Source organism: Hyaena hyaena, unplaced genomic scaffold (genome assembly GCF_003009895.1).
Source record: "Hyaena hyaena isolate Hyena2069 unplaced genomic scaffold, ASM300989v1 scaffold_704, whole genome shotgun sequence".
NCBI lineage: Eukaryota > Metazoa > Chordata > Mammalia > Carnivora > Hyaenidae > Hyaena > Hyaena hyaena.
The window spans coordinates 510,942-535,030 of record NW_024081336.1 but is presented as its reverse complement, the minus strand read 5'-3'; the positions used below and the strand labels follow the sequence as shown (position 1 = coordinate 535,030).

The 24,089-nt window shown below is 35.3% G+C and overlaps 1 protein-coding gene across 1 annotated transcript in view; it reads left to right on the top strand.

Moving 5' to 3' along the window:
• Positions 1-15,790, top strand: part of ABCD2 (ATP binding cassette subfamily D member 2) — a 60,455-nt gene extending 44,665 nt beyond the window's left edge. Inside the window, exons 8-10 of the mRNA XM_039217665.1 lie at positions 4,411-4,495; positions 9,874-9,999; positions 15,393-15,790. Of these exons, the coding sequence (XP_039073596.1) occupies positions 4,411-4,495; positions 9,874-9,999; positions 15,393-15,612 (431 nt within the window). The 3' untranslated portion in view covers positions 15,613-15,790. The remainder of the gene's footprint in view (positions 1-4,410; positions 4,496-9,873; positions 10,000-15,392) is intronic.
• Positions 15,791-24,089: the final 8,299 nt, after the last annotated feature.

Sequence of the window (24,089 nt, the reverse complement as noted above, 5' to 3'; positions counted from 1 at the left end):
AGATGGCCAACAGACACATGAAAAGGTATTCATCATCACTTACCAACCAGGAAATGCAAATCAAAACTACAGTGAGATATCTCCTTACACGTGTCAGAATGGCTAAAGTCAAAAACAAAAAAAACAAGTGTTGGCAAGGATGTGGAGAAAAAGCCACCAAACCTCTGGCACTGCTATTGGGAATGAAAACTGGTACAGTGACTATGGAAACAGTATGGATGTTCCTTAAAATTTAAAAATAGAACTACCCTGTAATCCAGCAATGGAACTACTGAATATTTACCCAAAGAATACAAAAACACTAATTCGAAAGAATAGATGCACCCCTATGTTTATTCCAGCATTATTTACAATAGCCAAGATATGGAAGCAGCCCAAAGTGTCCATTTATTGAGGAATGGATAAAGAAGAGATGATAAACGCGCACGTGCGTGCGCGCGCGCGCGCGCGCGCACACACACACACACACACACACACACACAATGGAATATTACTCAGCCATAAAAAAGAATGAAGTCTTGCCATTTGTGAAGACATGGATGGAGCTAGAGAATACTATGCTCAGCTAAATAAGTCAGTCAGAGAAAGACAAATACCACATGATTTCACTCATGTGGAATTTAAGAAACAAAACAAATGAGCGAAGGGAGGAAAAAAGAGACAGAGACAAATCAAGAAACAGATTCTTAACCATAGAGAACAAAACTGATGGTTACCAGAGAGGAGTGAGTTGGGGGATAGATGAAACAGGTGCTGGGGATTAAGAAGTGCACTTCCTGTGATGAGCACAGGGTAATGCATGGAATTTGGAATAACTATATTGTACTCCTGAAACGAATACAAAATTGTGTATTAACTAACTGGAATTAAATTAAAACTTAAAAAAGACTCTCTGTAGAGCATTTATAACAGTGGCACATAATAAATGCACAAGAATTAGTAACTAATTGTAATATTACTACAGGAAATAGTTATACTATGATATTTTGTCTTTATGTGTCACTTCTTGGTATTTTATGTGGAAATTTCATATATATTATTTCATTTGATCCTTATAATAAGCAATTGAAGCAGACAGAAGAGGTATTATTATATTTATTTTTTGTGGTGTTTTTAATCACAATTCATAAATGCTAAAAATATGGAAAGCAGATTATATTTTTGTTTCATATGATCAGCTCCTTCCCAGTTTTAAAACACCGGGGCAGAATAAATGTTGTGTGTTAATCTTGGGGAAGTTATTCTGGGTAAGTTTGAAATCCAATAATCCAAATAGACATTTATAATAAACATAGGCTATTCTATTCTTTCAGAAGTCATTGAGAAGTTTAAGAACCATTTTTAGGAATGTTCCAACCTTAATAATGTAACAGTAATTGTTATGGTTTATTAAGTACCTACTGTGCAGAATATATTAAGCAATGCACATTGTCATCTTATTTAATATTTATAACTGTCTTATGATGGAGGTTTTACTAACCCTCTTTTACAGGTAAAATCCAGAATTTTAGTAACTTCCTCAGGGGACCCACAGCAAGTGTTATAACAGGGATTGAAATAAAGATCTCACTTGGAAGTCGATGTTCTATAGTAGGCTCTGCCACTGGGCTAGGCTCTCTACTAGCTTCTTAGATATTAATAAGAATTGTTATATCCTTACACATAAAATAATTTCAAGGAAACCTACTCTACTTGCTTAATGCTTAAAACACAAAGCCTATTTTTAAGCAAAGCTGAAAAGCATCTAAGTTTGCAAGGACATCACTTACTTTGAAAGAAGCGTACTGAAGTTCTATTTAGACTAGCTAATACTTTGCTTAGAGAAATGCTTTGCTCTAATAAAAGATGGAATTAAAACCTATGTTTCATTCCATGAATAGAGATTACAAAATAGAAAGGTGTAAAAGTGTTACCAAATGTTAACAGGAAGTAAATTAAAATGTACATCTCAAGTAAACAAGAAAACTGTTCTCAGCTGGCTTAGTCTCACTAAATCCACATCAGAGGTGATACTATAACTCAGAGGTTTGATTTATATGTTCTATGATCAAGCAATATTGCCTATGAAAACTTTTGGTTTAGTGGAACAGAAGACATGATTTATTTAAATATGTAAAAAGCTAAAGTTTCCTTTGACCCAAATACTTTTCTCTTGTGCCTTCTCAGTTGGCAGGAGCAAAAAATTTTTAAGCCCCAAATATTTCTCCACTGTGTAGCAATCTGAACTTATTTGTCAAATCCTTACTTATGTTTCATAAATGCTAGAAAATTCAGTTATAGAGAAAAATTTATATTTCAACAGTTTTCACTAGAAGCAAGAACTTGAAATCAGATGGCATTTGGAGATTTTTCCCCTAACATAAAATTAATTGTAAGGCTATATTTTTAAGTGAACAGAAAATTCCTGGAAGTTTACCCAAGAAAATGAACAATGGTCCCAATTGGGGAGTATCATTGGGAAACAGGGAAAATAATCCAGTGCACAGAAAACAACACTCTACTTATTATAAAGTTTAATAAAGGTGAAAATTCAACTGACAGAAAGAAGAAGGCAAAGAGCCTGAATTTTTTCTAACTGGGAAAATTAAGCCTTGAACACTTGGGATTTGCAACTGTTGTCCTAAGTGTATGTGTCAAGTTTTGGCAGTAATTTTGCTCTTTGAAAACCAGACTTTGCCTACTCTGCTCTGCTATTTTCTGACATTCCCATGGATAAATATTTGATATGGCTATCTCTATCATAGGCCCCATGGTTTTGTTTTCTTTCTATTTTAAAAACACTTATTTATTTTGAGAGAGAGAGAGAGAGAGAAAGCAGGGGAGCAAGTGGGGGGGAGAGAGAGAGGGAGAAAGAAAGAAAGAGAGGGAGAGGGAGACATAGTATCTGAAGCAAGATCCAGTCTCTGAGCTGTCAGTACAGAGCCTGATGCAGGGCTTGAACCTACAAACTGTGAGATCATGACCTGAGCTGGAGTCAAACACTAAACCAACTGAGCTATCCAGACACTCCTGGTTTTATTTCGGAGTACATTTTTCTTGTTACAAAATAAAGATAAGCCATAAAAATAATAATCATTACATTTTCCAGTATTACAAAAAATGTGTAACTTAGAAAGTAAACATCTCATAATTCCATTCCTGTAGGGGTGTATGCTGTGTGTGTATTTATAGAAATGCAGTCATAATTTATAGAAATGTGTATGTGTGTATCTGTTTCTATACATACACACAATTCTGCAACTTGATTTGTCATATCAAAATATTCCAAGTACATTTCTACAGCAGTATATATAGATGTAATGATTTTTTTTAAAAATAGAAGCATATCTTTTTGTATAAATATCCACTGGAAAATCAGTAGTTAAGATGTTGTAAGACAGGGGCTCCTGGGCAGCTCAGCTGGTTTAACGTTCTACTTCAGCTCAGGTCATGATCTCATGGTTCATGGGATACAGTTCCATGTCAGCTTTGTGCTGTCGGCACAGAGCCTGTTTGGGACTCTCTCTCTCCCTGTCTTTATGCCCCTCCCCTTCTCTCTTTCTCAAAATAAGTAAATTAATTTTTTTAAAGGAAGAAAAAAGAACTTAAAACTAATTTTCAAAAAAAAACCCAGATGTTTTAAGAGGTAGTGTGAATATAGACTTACATATAAATCCTGGCTCTGATCTCTAGCTGTGTAAACTTAGACATGTCAACTCCTCTATGGATTTCAGTTCACCTACTTTAAAATGCAACAGTACGATCTAGCTCATAAGCTTGTGGGATATATAATGAGAAAACGCAGGCACATGGATGTCATTTCAATTAGTTTCTGTTTTACTCTTTGTAGACCGTGTAATAGGCCTATGCAAATTGTTGGTCTTTTCTCCTACCACCTTCCTCAATAAGTATAAGTGTGCCAACTTTTTGGAAATATTCAGAAACAAACAAATTTCTTAACTTCCAGTATTTAGAATCCTTAGAAGATGTTTTGTCAGCATAAGGAATTAGTACTATTTAAAAAAACATGAAATCTAAAACAAAATGTTTATACATGAGGCTCTCTAGTTTATCCAAGCATATGTTCTGTAAAATGCCAGATACTTTGAGATGCCCGGGTGGCTCCATTGGTTAAGTGTCTGACTTCAGCTCAGGTCATGATCTCATAGTTCATGAGTTTGAGACCCTCATTCGTCTCTGTGATGACAGCTCAGAGCCTGGAGCCTGCTTTGGATTCTGTGTCTCCCTTTCTCTTCCCACTCTGCTTGTGCTCTCTCTCTTTCAAAAATAAACATTAAAAAGAGGGTTTTTTTTCTTAACACCAGGTACTTTTGTGTTAATAACTTAAACTTGCCAGGGATCACTTGTCCAGGGTAAAAACAGTAACAAACAAATGCCTTATAAAAATATATGTTTTTATATATTTTTAAGGATGGGATGCTGTTATGGACTGGAAAGATGTTCTGTCAGGAGGGGAAAAGCAAAGAATGGGCATGGCTCGCATGTTTTATCATAGGTAAGTACCATTTCATTATTGAAACTAAAAAAAATCTTTGAACAGGATTCAGTGTCCTCATCTTTAGTTTAAAAAGATCTTCCTCCTTGGGGCACCTGGATGGCTCATTTGGTTAAGTCTCTGACTCTTGATTTTGGCTCAGGTCATGATTTTGCAGTTTGTGGGATTAAGGCTGGCAATGGGCTTTATGCTGATGGTGTGGAGCCTGCTTGGGATTCTCTCCCTCTCTTTCTGCTCCTCACCCGCTCATGCTCCCTCTCTGTCTGTCTGTCTCTCTCAAAATAAATAAATAAACATTTCTTAAAAATATAAATATCTTCCTGGGGGATGGAGGGATGGGTAAAATGGGTGAAGGAGATTGGGAGATAGAGGCTTCCAGTTATGGAATGAATAAATCACAGAAATAAAAGGCACAGCATAGGGAATATAGTCAATGATATTATAATAGCATTGTATGGTGACAGATGTTAGCTACACTTATTGTTAACATAGCATAATGTATAAACTTGTCTAATCACTATGTTGTACACCTGAAACTAAAGTTAACATTGTATATCAAATAAAATAAAAAAGAAAGAAAAAAGAAAAACTAATGCTTAGAATATATAGGTTTTAAACTTAAGTAATTTTTTCACGTGTCAGAAATCTGTCAGTACTTTTTAAAAGTTTCTTATGTTGAGTAATGCTAGATGACAAAAAAATTTTTCACATATCCTAAGTTTGAAAGTAGATTTATTACTAATTTTAAAATGTGAAGAATATATAATTACTGTTATACTGTGGTGACCACAGTAGGTAGGCATTCAATACCTCTGAATTAAATCATTAAGTTAAAACTAAATTAACTTTTCTACCACTCAGTGCCATATTAAGGTTAGCAGTGCTCTCCTTCTTCAAAATCAGAGGCATATCTAATGCAAGAAGGAATCAGCCAGGGGTGGCTGGGTGGCTCAGTCTGTTAAGAGTCTAACTCTTGGCTTCACCTCAAGCCATGATCTCATAGTTCATGAGTTCGAGCCCCACATCAGGCTTCCTGCTGACAGTAAGGAACCTGTTTGGGATTCTTTCTCTCCTTCTCTCTCTGTCCTCCTCAGTTCCTGCTCTCTCTGTCTCTCTCTCAAATAAAATAAACTTTTTAAAAAAATTTTAGAAAAGGAACCAGCCAGCACACATCTTAACGGACTTAGAAAAAGAGAGATACAGGAAATAATTTCTCGATAAAATTTTGATAAATTTATATATATTAGATAACCAACATCCAATTAAAAAAGAAAATTAAAATAAAGAAAATGTTTCTATCATCCTAGAAAGCCCCTTATGCCCCTTTCCAAGTTCCCCCCACAGACAATTTTTTATCTTTATTTATTTATTTTGAGAAAGAGCACATGCATGTGTGTGTGCATGTGCACAAGTGTGGAGGATCAGAGAGGGAGAGAGAATCCCAAGCAGGCTCTGCACTGTCAGCACAGAGCCCAACATGGGCTCAAACTCACAAGCAGTGAGATAATGACCTTAGCAGTAATCAAGAGCCAGAGACTTAACCAAATGAGCCACCCAGGCACCCCTCCCACGGACAATTTCTGTTTTTATTTCTATCATCATGAATTGGTTCTTCCTATGCCACAACTTCATAAAAATGAAATACAGTGTTTATAATGTATGTTGTATCTAGCTGGAGTTTTTTAATGAGAAAAAATATTGTATTAATTACATGGTATTTGCTTTTTAAAATTTTTTCTAAGTATTTATTTTAAAGAGAGATAGAATATGAGCAGGGGAGCAGCAGCAGCAGAGAGAGAGAGTGAATTCAAAGCAGGCTCCAGGCTCTGAGCTGTCAGCACAGATCCTAACGCGGGCTCCAACTCACAAACCGTGAGATCATGACCTGATCCAAAGTTGGATGCTTAACTGACTGAGCCACCCAAGTGCCCAAATAACATGGTTAGTTCTAGAATATGGCAAGCTAACGTGCAACAACATGGATGGAGCTAGAGAGGATTACGCTAAGCAAAATAAGTCAGTCAGAGAAAGACAAATACCATATGATTTCACTCGTATGTGGAATTTAAGAAACAAAATAAACAAGGAAGGGGGGGGCAGAGAAAGAGAGAGAGGCAAACCAAGAAACAGACTCTTAACCATAGAGGACAAGCTGATGGTTACCAGAAGGGAGGTGGGTGGGTTAAATAGGTGATGGAAATTAAGGAGTGCACTTGTGACGAGCACTGGGTGATGTATGGACGTATTGCATCACTACACTGTACACCTGGAACTAATATTACGCTGTGTGTTAACTAACAGGATTTAAATGAAAACTTTAAAAAATACATGGCAAACTAAAAAAATACAAATCAAAATTGGCTAACTCAGAATTTTTAGTTCAGTGTATTTTAAAATGTCCCTTTCTCAGATAATGTGGTGAGATTCAAGAGTAAACTTTACTGTTTGACATTCATAACCAGCTGTTACCCACTATCACCCTGAATCTGTTTGAACCTTGTCCATAAATATTCAGTAACATGATCACCAGCATAGTCGGTAAAATATAATATGGTGGAATGTAAAATGTGGCCATAAATTTCTCACTGTGTTAGTGTGTTAATAAAATAAACCCTGTAACAAAGAGCAAGAGGCCCAAAGAGATCTGTAACCACTTGTAACTTGAAATAAGTAGTTGATACTTGGTATCTAAACTATTTTGAATATAAAGTGAGACTAAATAAGCTCAAGTTATAAACATCAATAGAAGGAAAATTTAGTGATCTGTATAGAAAGATCAGTGAGGATGAGCAAGTTGTTGAAAAGCAGTATCTGTTGAGAAAGAAACAAAATGAAATAGAAATTTCAAACCCAGTGAAGGAAAAGTATAATAATGAAAAACTGCCTTCCCTCCTTCTCAAAGGATTAATAACAATATTTGAACTGCAATATGAAAGACCTGAGCTAGCTAAAAATGGAGAACATTGGCAGAGAGTACTCAGTATGACAGGAGTATACTCTTTTTGAGAGGATTTTCATTTTATTTTTTTAAATGTTTTATTTATTTCTAGGAGAAAGAGAGAGAGACAGCATGAGCAGGGGAGGGTCAGAGAAAGAGGGAGTCACAGACTGAAACAGGCTCCAGGCTCTGAGCTGGCAGTCAGCACAGAGCCCAACGTGGGGCCCGAACCCACAAACCGCGAGATCATGACCTAAGCGAAAGCCGAACGCTTAACCGACTAAGCCACCCAGGCGCCCCTGAGAGGATTTTCATTTTAATATTTAAAGAATGATCAGAAAAGTTCTGTCTTAAGGGGGGTATAGAAGATCCTTCACAAAGCTCCCTCTTCTGATGATACACCAGAAGAAAAAGGATGGAAAATCTGAGAAACAATATTACGTAATTTCATTTGGTTATATCAGCTCAGATTCCAGCTATTGCTCAAGTTAAATACACACACACATATGCACACACATACACATACACACATACCCTAGGTCTGTCGAGAACACGAAAGTATGCAATCTATCTTAGATCTGCTAGACTAAGGATTGCTATGACAACTGAATGTAAGATATATAGTTTATTTCTAATTCTAAGATGGCATCTCTTCTCTGGCTCAAAGCACTCTGAAAAATGACACAGTACAGTAAGTAACTAAATTACTAAAAAGAGATTCACACAGAAGAAGAAAAATTTATCCCAAATATCTCTTTTATACTTCCTTTTCTTCTCTCTCTTTTCTACTTAGAAAAAAATTATCCACAAAACAGTAACCCAACTCTGAGTCAAAAAAGTAATGCTTAATACCTAAACCAAATGCTTAATACCAAAAACCAACCACCACAACTATTTCTGTTAATCTCATGGGGAATCTCCAGTGATCTTTAAGTTCTTTGCATGGAAAGCAGTTGTTAAAGTCAAAATGGGTATTAAAGTTAACTTGACTCCTATATCTATTAGCCTTGACTACCCTCCCTGGAATAGGTAACAAGATCCTATTAATAAGCAAATCCATCATAGAAAAACAACTTACAGTGCTAAATAATTAAGCTGAAGGAGAAATTACTACTGGTTTCAATGTTTATCTTTTTAGCGTCATTTATTTGTAAAGATCAGAAAAATCTTCATGAGGAAATTGCCTGGGAAATACTTGATACTGATTTTCAGCTCTGAAATAAATAATAAATGGCAATGCATGAGTTGACCTTCGGTCCCATTAACCAAGCTATGTCATGTTGCTGAGTACCAAATATATACCTAAAGTCCAGATAGTATTGAATGAAGACAGGGAAAGGAAAAAGAGAAAGATGAAAGCAGGGGGATGAGATGAAAGGAAGAGAATAAACAGAAGGAAATGGTAGCAAATGACAGGTACCTCTGATAGTGGTTGACAGTCATTTCCAAAGTAAAAATTGAGCTAGAAAAAATAACTTACTGGGGCGCCTGGGTGGTTCAGTAGGTTAGGCCTCCAACTTCAGCTCAGGTCATAATCTCACGGTTCGTGGGCTTGAGCCCCGTGTTGGTCTCTGTGCTGACAGCTCAGGGCCTGGAGCCTTCTTCAGATTCTGTGTCTCCCTCTCTTTCTGTTCCTCCCCTGCTCACACCCTGTCTCTCTCTCCCTCTCAAAAATAAATAAACATTAAAAAAATATTAAAGAAAAATAACTTACTGAATGTAATCAGAAAATATTTACTGATTTTTTCCCTTAAAAATTTGTAAAGCAGTCTCAATGTTACCAGGTTAAATGCCTACTGTAAATTTGTCAGATTAGGCATACTACTTCTACAGAATCTTGTAGCAACGAAATTCCATTAATAATGTTTTGGTACTTACATTGATGATGAAGTTATCTTCTCCATACATCTTTGCTAACAGCTCTTTGGCCTGTTTGATAAATAGCTACTGTAATGTATTTTTCATGTAATTAGTCAGAACCTGTCACCAGGAATGAACTTGCCTTCTATGGGAAAATGCACTCAGTGACCTGCCTCATCTTTCCTATGTCTCATACCCATGATTCACCCATATGCATAACAATAAAGCTTATTGTATAGTGAGTAGGCATCGGGAAATCTATTTAAAATTTAAGAACGATGTAATATCCTAATGCAAAGAGGGAGGATGACTCCTCTTTTACTTTACCATTTGTCACCTTTACTAATGTCATATACTCTTTTGTTCCTTTAAAGTTAACATTGCAGAACGCCTAGCTGGCTCAGTTGATAGAGCATCCTACTCTTGATCTCAGAGTCATGAGTTCGGGCTCCACATTGTGCACAGAGCTCACTTTAAAAAATTAAAAAATAAAGGTAACATTGCAACTCATCTTGTCCATGTAAAGCTTTATAATTCAAATAGAAAGGCCATTAATTTACTTTTCTTATTTTTTTTCAAGACCAAAATATGCATTACTGGATGAATGTACCAGTGCTGTCAGCATTGATGTTGAAGGAAAGATATTTCAGGCTGCAAAAGGGGCTGGAATTTCCTTACTATCTATAACGCACAGGCCTTCTCTGTGGTAAGTGTTTCCAATGCTAATTTGCAATAGATGGTTTTTCTTTTTATTCCTTTCCTTTTTCTTTTTTTCTTTTGTTTAGACAAGGAGAGAGCATGCAAGCAGGGGAGCAGGGCAAAAGAAGAGGAAGAGAGTGAGAGAGAGAGAGAGAGAGAGAGAGAGAGAGAGAGAGAGAGAATCTCAAGCAGGCTCCACACTCAGCCTGGATTGCGACCTAAGGCTGGATCCCACAACCCAGGATCATGACCTAAGACAAAATCGAGTTAGACGTTCAACCAACTGAGCCACCCAGGCACCCCTCTTTATATTTCTTAAATAGTAACTTTGCCTAGGGGTGCCTAGGTAGCTCAGTCGAATGGCAACCAACTCTTGATTTTGGCTCAGGTTATGATCTCACAGTTCATGATATTAAGCCCCATGTTGAACTTGGCACTGACAGTACTGAGACTGCTTGGATTCTTTCTCTCCCTATCTCTCTTTGCTCCTTCCCAGCTCACGTGTCTACACACACATGCATGTATTCTCTCTCTCTCTCAAAATAAATAAACTTAAAAAAAATTTTTTAAAGAGTAACTTTGCCTAAACTTTCACTATAGAGCATAGGATACTTCACTTATTCTACCTATATTTCTGTTAAGTTGCACACTAGTAGTATAGATACCCAAACCTCACATCATAACATATATGTGCTATTTAAAAACTGTTATCACATTCCAATACTTCTGAAAAAAAGTGGAACAATCAAGTGTGTTTTTTTAACTGAAAATATTCATAATCCATAGTATGTACTAGGAAAGAATATACTTATATAATTTTATATCATCTTTTTACCCCTTTTTTTCAAAATCCAGGAAAGACTTCTACAAAGTAATATTCCTACAAATGATTAAGCTAGAGAAAATACAGAGGGAAAAAGCTTTTTTTTTTGCTTTTGTTTTAAGGAAAAAATGAATGAAATTATTTTCTAAATATTACCCCATTAAACCTAATGAGATTTCTCCTACTTAAAGAAATGACAACACTATTTTTACCATTCCCCTACTTTTCCATTGATTGATCACCATAATAATAGTTGCTAGTGCAGATTCAGCACCTATTCTGTTACAGGCTCATTTTATTTAAGTCTCATAACAACCCTATAGAGAGTATAGGTAGTCAAATTATTCCCATTTTACCAATAAAGAAACTGAGAACTAGAAAAATGAGAAAAGTAACTTACCATGATCACTCTGTACTATAGTATGCTGTTCTACTTATTATAAGGAGCTCAAAATGCACCTTATATATAAGCCATAAAAGCACTTGTTCATTTATACTCTACTCCACTACTTTGATATTTGTTTCATCAATCAAAATCTTTTCTTTTGACGTATTGGTTACTATAGCAGATTCTATATGCTTTAGTCTCAGATTTCTCAAGGGAGGGGCAGGACTTCTCTCTCTCTAGCTGGAGTAGTCTGTACCAGGTGGCTAATCACATTCTGTGCCAAAGCTGCCATCATGTAGGTGACTTCAAAACTAGGCCGAGTAACCAGTTTTATTTGAGTTAATTCTGGACCTTTCACTGTATAAAGAATGTTTACTTTAAAATTGTGAATAGACTGAGTGTTCAGTTCAGATCAGGCATTCATTGTTCAAAATTCTTTGACTCTTTACTCCCATTGAGAAGATAACACTCTGGTCTTCATTCAAACTTGCAGATTTTTCATAATTTTTCCCTGCAGAGAGTAGACCTGGAAATAGAGCATTTCATGAAATGACCCTTTCTATAGAACTTTGTGGTTTGTCTCTCTTGTCGTTAAGAACTAATTGGCATCTGGAGTGATAAAATCTCTCCAGAAGCAGTCTGAATCTAGTCCAGGTTGAGTACATGGCAATAAATGTGACTCCTCTGACTTTTCCCTGGAGAAAACCAACAAGAACTGGATCTCTACCACAGTTATGACATTTGTCTAAAATCCCTGAATCAGCAATGACACACAGCTATGCCAGAACTGTTGAGCCCCTTCTGGTATACACTTGTCATTTCCAGACATGCTTCCTAATTGATCACACGTTAGGATAACATGGAGTTATGTCTTAGTTCTGGTACTTTTCTGACCCTTATCAATTAATTTATCATGTTATTCTGTCATTCAGTTCCTTATACAAAAAGCCTAAAAAGGCACTGGAAACACATTCAGCCATTTTTTTTTCTAATTGAAGGAACAAATAGGTTTTTGTTGTTGTTGTGATTTTAAAGACTTTTATTTAGAGCAATTTTATGCACATATAAATTTACAGGAAAGGACAGAAAGATCCCAAATCCTCTGTCCCCACATATGCATAGCTGCATGATCAACACCCACAGTAGAGTGAAACATTTGTTATTATTGATGAACCTACACTGACACATCATTATAACCCAAAGTCCATAATTTACATTAGGGTCACTCTTGGTGATGTAAAGTCTATGGGTTTGAACACATTTTTAGCTGCATATATCTATCTTTACAGTATTGTATAGAGGATTTTCACTGCTCTAAAAATTCTCTGTCCTCTGCCTCACTTTCCCACTTTCCTCAAGCTCTAGAAACCACTAATTGTTAATGCCTCCATCATTTTGCCTTTTTTAGAATGTCATATAGCTGAAATCATAGCACTGAATAACATTCCATTGTTTGGATGCAGACAATTTATCCATTCACCTACTAAGGGACATCCTGGATGCTTCCAGTTTGGGGAAGTATGAACAAACCTGCTCTAAACATTCATATGAAGGTTTTCAGGTGGACACAAGTTTTCTCAACTCCTTTGAGTAATTATCAAGGAGTGCCATTGCTGGATCACATAGTAAGAGTATGTTTGTTCTATAAGAAACTGAAAAATTGCCAAAGTAGCGGTACCATTTTGCATTGCCACAAGCAACGAATGAAAGTTCCTGTGGCTCCACAGTCTTCTTGGCACTTGGTGTTGTCAGGGTTCTGGATTTTGGCCATTCTAAATAGGTATATAGAGGACAAATATTTTTAAGCTAATTACAAAATCTGTAATTGTATGCCTTTTAATAAGAAAAACATTTTTAGTTATAGCTGTTCATCATACATTTCCCCATAAAACTAAAAATTATGTTACTTCTGCATTATGAATTAATTCAGGGATTTTAAGTTGAAGAAATCTATCATTTCTGATTAACCTTCCTCCCTTGATGAAATTCTTATTTTCCCTGAAAAGATTTCAGAAGAGAGAAAAATGTATTATTCTCCAAGACAGCAAAGTGGTAATTATCGGTTGTAAAGATTAAAATCAGTATCCGTATATAAAAAGCTCAAAAATTATAGAAGCTTATTAAATTATTTGACTCCTGGATAGAATTATAGCTTTATACCTACAACTGTCCTAGACTCAATTTGTGCAAGAAGTCTGCAGATTGCTTCCAAGTCTCAGTTAATATAGTAGTTTCCTTTAAAATCCTCTAAAGCAAACCCTGAAATACTATTTTAGCCCATTATGTAGAACACATCTTTGAATTTCAGGTAACAAAACACCCATACATTTTCTTCCTCCTATGTAGAAATCAAATAATGTTGTGTGACTGGAGGGACGAGACAGACCTTCATTATACATTGAAGACAAAAGTTGCCCAAGATCAGAACTACTGCATTCTGAAATTGCTCCCAGCTGTAGATCCAAGATTAGGAAAAGCCTAGGAATATATATTAAAAAGAAAAAGATCATTAATCTCTGTCATATGTTATCAAACATATGAACTTTCAACTTTCATCTTGAGAGTGATTTTACTCTTTTAGACACAGTTTAATCCAGGTTAATTTCCCCATCTTACAACATGGTAAAACCATCTAATCAAAATGAGATGAAACCAAAAGTCCTACAGTTGATGAATAGATCAACAAAATGTACAAACCATACAATGGAATATTATTCATCCATAAAAATGAAGGAAGTACTAATACATGTTCCAAATAGATGAACTTTGAAATCATTTTAAGTGAAAGAAGTCAGTCACACAAAGCCACATATTATATGATTGTGTCTATATGAAATGTCTGGAATAGACAAATCCAGAGACACAGAGAGAAGATTGATGGTTGGGAGGGGTTAAGCAGAAGGGGCAGGGGGGAAAGACTGCTAATAGGCATGGGGTGTCTTCTGGGGATAAAGAAAATATTCTGGATTTGGACAGTAGTGATGGTTACAAAAGGTTCTGAATCAACTAAAAATCACTGAATTTTATTAAAAGGATGAGTTTATGGTATCTGAGTCATAGCTCAAGTTTAAAAAAGGAAGTGAATCTACTTGAAATAAGCCCACTGATTATATTAAATAATGATAGATGAGAGCTTAAAATTAAGGGATCAAGAAACAACAAAAACTAGAAGGAAAAGACAGGAAAACTGGGGACACAGAGGAACATGCGCCACTTGAAGAAAATGACAAAATGCAGGGGCTCAGCCGGGCAAGGCCAACTCTGTTGACATTACTCTCTCCACACATCCCCCCCTAAATTCCAGAGACCAGTAATCTTAGCTGGACAACATGGATTGTCTCCGGTCTCATCAGTAAAATAATCTCTATACTTGTCTGAAGTTTCTAATTATGAACCAGAGCCATGAGAAAGGATACTAAATTATATGAAGGCATGGAAGTATCTTTAAAAGATTTCTATCAAAGAGTTCATTTTTTAAAAAATGTTTTAAAACTGGGGCTCTTGGGTACTTCCATAGGGTAAGTGTCTGACTCTTGATTTTGCCTCAGGTCATGATTTCATTGTTGTGAGATGGAGCCTTGCGTTGGTGTCTAGGCTGGATGTGCAATCTGCTTAAGATTCTGTCTCTTCCTCTCTCTCCCCCTCTCCAGCTTGCATATGTGCATGCTCTCTCTTTCTTTAAAAAAATGTTTTAAAACTTTATTAGTGAGGACTTTTTACTTCTGTAGAATAATTCATTCTGAAAGGATAGTATATTAATGAATTGGTATTTTATTTCCTTTTATTTCTTAGTTTATTTCCCCCTTTTATTTAAAAGTTTACTTTCTTCCCTTAGCTTGCTTTCCTTATTCCCATTCTAACTAAGCTTTGATATTTATTCAGGGGCCATACTGGGTTATGGAGATAAATAGATACAAACAGCATATCTTCCTTTGAAGTTCATATACATTCAGAATATGAAATAAATTTAATATAAGCAATAGAACTCCTAAGAGATTAATGACTATTGGAGTTTAAAAATCACAATATTTAACCTCTTCAGGGATTCTTGAAAATCAAATGTAAAATAGTTACCTTACTTAAAATTTGCCTTTGGATCTCAACTGGAATGATAAAATTTGTGATAAAATTGTGACATGGCTTTTCACAATGAGTGCTAATATTACATTATTTCATTTTGATCATGCAGGAAATACCACACTCATTTATTACAGTTTGATGGTGAAGGAGGCTGGCGCTTTGAACAATTGGATACCGCTATCCGTTTAACACTCAGTGAAGAAAAACAAAAGCTAGAATCTCAGCTAGCTGGAATTCCCAAAATGCAGCAGAGACTCAATGAACTGTGTAAAATTTTGGGAGAAGACTCAGTGCTGAAAACAATCAAAGCCGAAGATGAGACATCCTAATTTGTTTTGACATGTTTTAAAAGTTAATTTTTAGGTAAAGGCTCAGAGACACTCTGTTATAGTGCATGCATTGTGTTTAAGCTAAGCACAGAAAACAAGGAATGTTTTGTAAGATTTTAGATTCAAGGAAATATATGATCTGACTTTTCAGAGGAAAATAAACAAATGTATTGTGTGAGATTAGTCATTCTGGCTTATACTAATTCCTAGCGAAAGCCTAACTCACCTGTAAGACAAGATTTTCTAGGTGAATTTATGATGAATACCAGATTTACTATGTATATGTCATGTGTCTGAAGTTCTTAACAAACATGGGACATATCTTGAGAATGGAAAAACTTAACAACAGCATTTGGTTTGAAAACAGGTGCATAAAATTGGAGTTTGAGTAACATCTCAGTCCATTTATGGTTATTAGGTTTAATAGCTAGAATTCATGTTCATCATTGCTAGTGGTCAACTAAACCTGTGTACAAAATAGCTGACAGTTTGATAAATAATTTCAATATGAAAAAAATTATTTTAATGACAGTGGGTGAAAGAAAGAAGCATGGCTATGACATGTGTAAAGTGCCATCTCTTTAAATTTTAGATTTTGAGCATCTTAATGTGGGCACATAACAAATTAGTCTTAAAGAGAATCTTACATATTTGTTAATAAACTCCTTTGTTTTAAAAAGAGAATGGCCAGTATAGAAAAGGAGTATCCAAACAACGTATGTGTCAGACTGTTACTTTGCTTGGCATCATTATCTACTGCAACTTCTGTCCAGAAATACTCAGCTTATTTTTGTGCTCAGAGGAGGAGTCCATCATATTTATAAATAATAGAGCTCTCGTGGAATATAGGGATTCTCAAAATCACAGTAGTAATAGCACACATTGAAATAGCACTTTATAAGTTACAATCCTCATTTATATCATTTCATTCTAATTCTTATGGCAATCTACTGAGGCAAATATTCTTTGCCTACTTCACTTTTGAGGAAATTGACACTCAGACTTGCCTTAATAATGCAATTTATTTAGGGACAGATCCAAGGATCAAATAATGTTCTCCTGATTCCTTGATTCAGTGCTATTTCCACTTACAACTATTATCCTCGAAATCTAACTGGACTATAATATCAATAAAAGTTAACTGAGATGTTGAAAAGAAAATAAATTGGGTAATGATAGTGCTATTACTACTTGGTTATTGTTAACAAGACATAGAAGTGAACTACAAAGTGGAAAGATCATTGGGATGTGGTTTAAAAAGAACCAAGAAGTTAGCAAAATTTTCAGCAACTATACACTCCTACTCAATGTACCTCTACAGCTAGCAATCAGAAGGGAAAATAATTGGTTACAGATAAACTTTAATATTGAATGTAATGAGAAAGAATCTGCATGCAATAGTCCATGTGAAATAAAGCTTATCTAGTCCTGTGCCCTGGACTTGGAAATACAAAACCCAGAATCGGCATTTTAATCTCCTACTGCCTGTGCCACCATGTTGACAGGCTAGGAAAGATGAGAGTGATCAGTTGTTAGTGGTTTGGGATTTTATTTACATATTTAGACACAACCATAATAGATGCTAAGTTAGTGATTCTGAGACTTTTTCAGGTGTTAGAGTACCTGGAAGGCATTCAAGATCACTGTAGTAGAACATCATGACGTGTTCGCATTTTCATTTCTGTTATGCTAATCAAGACATTTTTAGTTATCAACAAATGTAACCATCTTGTAGGAAGGAAGTCAGTAGAAAACCATAAGTACATCTGTCTAGGTTTTTCTGTTAGTATCTTCAGGTACTCATATTTAGCTGTCAGTTATAGCTACTTCCTTTTAGAAAAGTGAGGCAAGTGTCAAAGGTTCAAAAAATTGCATGGAGCCAAAACTTAAACTTGATAAAAGTCATCCATTAATCTTAACTTCTATTTTAGTGGTTAACCAGTTTATCCTACTGTAGGGAACAGTCAGAGGCAAGTGTTTTAAGTTAACTCTAAAAGGCACAGGAAGAAAATGAAGAGTCGCATTTGAGACATATGCGTAATTTCCATGCCTTAATTTTCACGATTTGAAAAATAAAGCATTTAGGATCTGATATTATTGTGTTTTGAAACCTAGAAATGAATGCCAAAACACATATTAGATTTGTAATTAGCCCTTATTTGATATATCCTATCAATGAGCTGAGATAAATAAGATACATTATTTATAATGTACAGGATTCACGGATGTTTAAAATTCTGTACTAAAAACTGTACACACTGTAATTTAAATGCTATAGTTCTAAGAGAAACTTGGTTTACACGAGCTTTTTGTGCCTATTTATTTTCTGAATTTTCATCAAGGACCAATATCCTCCAACTTGGAGGGGGAAAAAACAATTGTGATTTCAATTTGTGTTGATGTGCCATTTAACTGTTTCCAAAATGGTTCATTGGGCATACCATATTTTACTATTTACATTTTACAAAAAACATGAACGCGAGATTAAGAAATCAAATAGCCATCTCTGAATACAGCTAAGAGTAGATGAAAGGAAAAATAAAGGATATTTCCATTTTCAAACTGCTTTTACCATGTTATCTATTTACCCAACTTATGACTTATGGGTTTTTTGTTTTTTTGTCAAAGAAAGCTATAAGTTTATGGAGATTGATTTTTAAATGTGTAACTTTTGGCTAACTTCCAAACTTGGAAAATAAGTTGCATTTTATAAAAATGTTGCATTTTATTTCTCCAGCATGTAGTGTTAGGCCAAGCATGAGTCTAAAATTGTGTGCATTCTTGTAAACAAGATGATGTTTAAAAATCCCCCTCCGATAATCTCAAGGACAATGACATCTCCCAATATTCAGCCCAAGTTTACGTTTGTTTACAATGAGGATGGTTTTCCCTTGACAATAATTTGGGTTTTGTGTCAAATTATGCTCTGCCAGTAAAGGTATAAATGAACATGTTAGTTTTTTATTTGAGACTTTGGTTCCAAGTATAATTTCATATTTGGCAATAGGCTTAGCCTATTAATATCTTTTGGAATAGTTTTTTGATTCCATAAGCCTAGAAAAATTTGTTATACATTGGGACCCAAAATCCAGAAAATGTTACACACTTCTGAGGTGTGTAGAATATGGTAATGATGATTAGACCATTGAGTAAAAGAGATGCCTTTGAAATAATTACTTCATGGGCAAATATGGTTCTCATTTAGAAATGTGAAGTACTTCTGTAGAACCCAGGGTATTCACATTTCTGCTGATGTACCCCTAGATATGTCGAATATGTTTCAGAGCTGTACGTGTCATGTTTGTCACATGAGAACTTTCAGATGGATGTATAGAATATTTTTATTAAAAGCAAATCCCTTCTTCATTGTTGGTGCCTTTCCTGATTACCAAGTACAAAACTGCTTTACAGTTTCTGTTGTGAAATGTTCAAAATCAGTTATCTATACTTATACATAGGGCTTGTGTTGATGAAAGCAAGTGAGAAAAATGCCCTTAATGGTAAAAAATAACTATGTAGCTAAGCTAGAATGTGGCTATTTGTGAATACTCTATAATATAGTCTCCAATGTGCTTGAGCTCAACATTTCTTACGAATTCCTTCATCATCATAAAAAACATTTGATTAATCAAAGGAATTGCAAATTATTCCAGTGGTGAAAATACCCTATTTCTATATTTTAAATGGCTTTGTTGAGTATGGGTCTATATACACCTCATTTACAAGCTGTATGGTGTACAACCTTACGTAGTGCTAAGAACAATAGTCCCCAAATAGTTGCTTAAATATTTATTTTCTTTATTAATTCAATACATACTTACTTATTAAGTACCAGCCTCTGCCAGGCACTGTGCTAGGTTCGAGGAATAAATAAAATATGGTCCCTGTCCAAAGAAGCATACAGTCCATTGAAAATTAGGAAAATGAGTACCCTGAGAGAAACAATCAATAGCTACTATTTATTATTTACCAAGAAGGCACAAAGCATTGCATATATATTGACTCATTACATCTTCACAAAACTAATTCAATAGAAGTGGAAAGTGAGGGCAGGATAAGTAATTCATCCAACCTCATACAGCTACTAAGCTATAAAGCTGAAATTTGAACTTAGCAATATTGGATTACAAAGCCTATGCAACTCCCATCATTTTCCTTTTAATTAGTTTAGATCAATTTTTCATCATAATTGTTTTAAACTCTAAAGTTGTAAATATATTTTTAACTGCCTCAAGGTTTCTACATGATTTTTTTTTATCTAAAAAAGAAATTTGTCATTTAAATTGTACTTTCATTGTTTTTATTATAAATGTTGGGTGCAGTTCTATGGGAGAAAAAGAACAAAGGGCAAATTTTCAAATGTTTTGAGAAAGAAATGTCCAAATTGGTTAACATTTATTCATTCAGTAAATATTTACTGACACTTTCAAGGTACCATTTATTGTGTTAGGGATTTTTTTTTATTTTTTATTTTTTGGTTTTATTTATTTTTGAGACAGAGAGAGACAGAGCTCGACCTGGGGAGGGGCAGAGAGAGAGGGAGACACAGAACCTGAAACAGGCTCCAGGCTCTGATCTGTCAGTACAGAACCCAATGCAGGGCTTGAACCCACGAACTGTGAGATAATGACCTGAGCTGAAGTTGGACACTTAACCGACTGAGCCATTCCTGTACTAGGAATTTTAAGTGAACAACACAGACCTGGTCTCTGTCCTCATGAAACATTTTAGTACATCAAGAGTAAACAATTGTATGCCTGTTAGATGTTATGTTCCCATGTAAATAACATATTTGTTTTGTAGTATCTTCTCAATTCTTGTATTTCCTGCCTAGGACAACTCTGTTGCAACATTTAAGCAATAAGCATGTTCTGGCAGCAACATTCCCTCATGCTCATGCCCTCCAACTTGGTCCAAATGACAAGGTCCAATAAAACCAGTCTGCAGGACTATATCACCCTTCGCCAGTAGGTGCTCCCATACGTTTCCCTGAAACCTGAGAAACAGCTTCTCAAGTCCAGGTCATGTAAATGAACCAGTTGTGTACAATGAAAAGTACTGCTCTTGTGTTAACACAAAATACAGATAACTCTAGCAGGATAATTCTAAACGGCAAAGAGAAAATTAAATTTAAAATAAATAATAATTGTAAAAGTGAATACACAAGGCTTCTAAAATTAAGCACAATTAAAATTATATGCTCTATCTCAATACTTGTTACCCAATGTGGAAGATAAAGTGATTATTTACCTTACGTGTTCTTATGTGATTTAATACCTATAATATAGATTATGCAACAATGAAACAATGAAATATTAAACATTAAATAGTATTCACTTGGCAAATCATTTAATTATAGTTAGTTTAATCCATATAAAATAGGAGGCAACCTTATATATCAAATACATTATTCAACTTTTATTTATTGAATATATTAAACTTACTTAAAATTTATTGGGCCTATAAATCCTTTACTAATTAAAAAATATAAAAGCTGGGTTGCCTGGGTGGCTCAGTCGGTTAAGCGTTCGACTTTGGCTTCAGGTCATGATCTCATTCGCGGCCCTGCATCGGGCTCTGTGCTGACAGCTAGCTCAGAGCCTGGAGTCTGTTTCAGATTCTGTGTTCTCTCTCTCTGACCTTCCCCTCCTCACGCTGTCTCTCTCTCTCAGAAATAAATAAAAAAACATTAAAAAATAGAAAAGCTTATTTAATGAATATATATACAAAGTGAATGTGAATACATATGTATATATGAAATTCTACTGTACATACACAAAAATAGAATGCACACTTTTAAAAATCCCAATTGGAACATTTGCAAATTTGATCACATATCAGGCCACATAACAATTCTCAATAAAGTTCAATCAATTTCTATATGGAAAAAAAATGAATTGGGCCTAAACATCGTGTAAATGTATAAAACTCCAAAAGTTTGTAGTGCCTTGGGACTCACATAAGGATGGGGTAAACGAGGTCCTATGATAAGATGCCATCTTTTTGGAAAGCTAATAGAAAGCAGCCTTTTGCAACATGCAGATATTGATATCTCAAGAGTAATAACGACTGAGGGAGTAAATGTCAAAGTCCCTTTGTCCAGGCTAGCTGTGGCTCCATACAACAGCTTTCCAGGATCCACAAGCATGGGGTTTAGATAAGTGAGGTTAATGTAGATCCAAGCAGATACATATATTGTCCTGCAACCTTACACGTGCACATGCGCACACATACACACACATATTCTAGAAGTTTAGTATGAAAACAGCACAATGATTTTGAGGACTTAAGTAGTGAAAAAAATATTTTTCTATTGTGATAAAAACATAACAAAGTTTACCATCTTAAGCATTTTCAAGTTACAATTCAGTGATGTTAAGTACATTCTCATTGTTGTGAAACCTCTCATCTTACAAACTGGAAACTCTATATCCATTAAACAATAACTCTTCTTTCTCCCCTGCCTCCAGTCCATAGTAACCATCATTCTACTTTCTGTTTCTATGAATTTGACCATATTAGGTACTTCATGTAAGGAGAACCAAACAGAATTTGTCCTTTTGTGACTGGCTTATTTCATTCAGCATAATGTCCTTAAGATTCATCCATATTGTGACATGTGACAGGACTGTCTTCCTTTTTAAGGCTCCATAAAGCCATTGTATGTTTATAGCATATTTTGTTTATCCATTCTTCCACTGATAGAGCAGGTTGCATCTACCTTTCAGCTGTTGTGAATAATACTGCTATGAACATGGGTGTGCAGCTGTCTGTGTGAGACTCTGCTTTCGATTCTTTTGGATATATACCCAGAAGTGGTATTGCTGGATTGTACAGTAGTGCTGTTTTTAAGTTTTTGAGGACCCTCCATACTATTTTCCATAAGTGGCTGCACTAATTTACATTTCTTTCAACACAACAATGCGGGAGGGTTCCAATTTCTTCACGTCCTCACCAACGCTTGATATATTTTTTAACAGTAGCCATTTTAATGGATGTGAGGCGATATCTCATTTTGGTTTTGATTCACTTTTCTGATGATTAGTGATGGTGAGAATCTTTTCATATATTTCTTGGCCATTTCTGTATCTTCTTTGGATAAATCTACTCTTTTGCTTGAATAATTTTTTTAAATTAAAACTTGTTCTGTGATGTTCCAGGCCCTGCATAAGCTGGGCTCAGTCTATATCCTCTGTTTCCAAAAAGCTGTCTCTCCTTATCCCTCCTCATCCCTCTGTTCCTTCATCTCCTTGGCTGGACATGGAAGGTGTTCTCTTTTGCTTTCTCTCTTATTCATTTATTTTCTCAGTCATAAATGTCCTACCTCACCATCTTCATCTATTAACTCTAAGCTTTAGGGATGTCTTGCATTCTTTCAGCCATATAAAACTTCTTCTTTCTTTTTTAAATCAAGTAGGCTCCATGTCCAACGTGGCGCTTGAACTCACAACCCTGAGAGCAAGAGTTGCATTCTCCACTGACTGAGCCAGTTGGGTGCTCCAACTTTTCTCTTTTTTTATGCTTTCAAAAAAGAGCACTTTATTTGAAATCCTATAACCACATTTTTTACATGCTGACTTTTATTATTTATTTATGTACCTGTCTATCTTCCCCATTTATTCAACCATTTATTTGTCACAAAATCTTCTCAGACTATTCAATCCAAAATAGCCTTCAACCAAATAGCCCCCTCAATCACATCAGTTTTATTTATATAGTTTATTTCTCTATTTATCTTATTCACTTATTTGCTAGTTGATTCTCTCTGCCTATGACCTCTGCCCCCATTAGACTGCAAATACTGGATTAGGAATTTTGCCTGACTTATTTACTGCAGTACTCATGGCACTCAGAACAATAATAGCAGATACTTAAAAAGTATTTGTTCAATGGGTGCATTAATGAATGAGTGAGTGAATGAATAAAAATAGAGCAAAAGAACAAACATGGATGAGAGAATTAAAATGAATTAATGAGAATGAATTAAATCGCTGAAGGAGAAATACAAAAAGAATTACGGGGCGCCTGGGTGGCTTAGTCGGTTAAGCGTCCGACTTTTGCTTAGGTCATGATCTCGCGGTTCGTGGGTTCGAGCCCCGCGTCGGGCTCTGTGTTGACAGCTAGCCCAGAGCCTCAAGCCTGTTTCAGATTCTGTATCTCCCTCTCTCGGACCCTCCCCTACTCATGCTGTCTCTCTCTCTCAGAAATAAATAAAACATTAAAAAAAAAAAAAGAATTACACCCTTTCCTTCAGATTCCTGTATATTAAGCCCATACTGCTAGGTAAAACTATAAAGTGGAGGGTTTTTTTCTCCTGAAAGAAAAATTGAACATTTTGGGGATTTCCTAGTATTTTCCTCATCCACCTTCTCTTCTCTCTGCAGTATGTCAGGAAGTAATACTCTGGTTTTAATCTTCCCAATGGGATGTTGATTCTAAAAATTTCACAAACATTTCTTCTAATTCACTGATTCAAT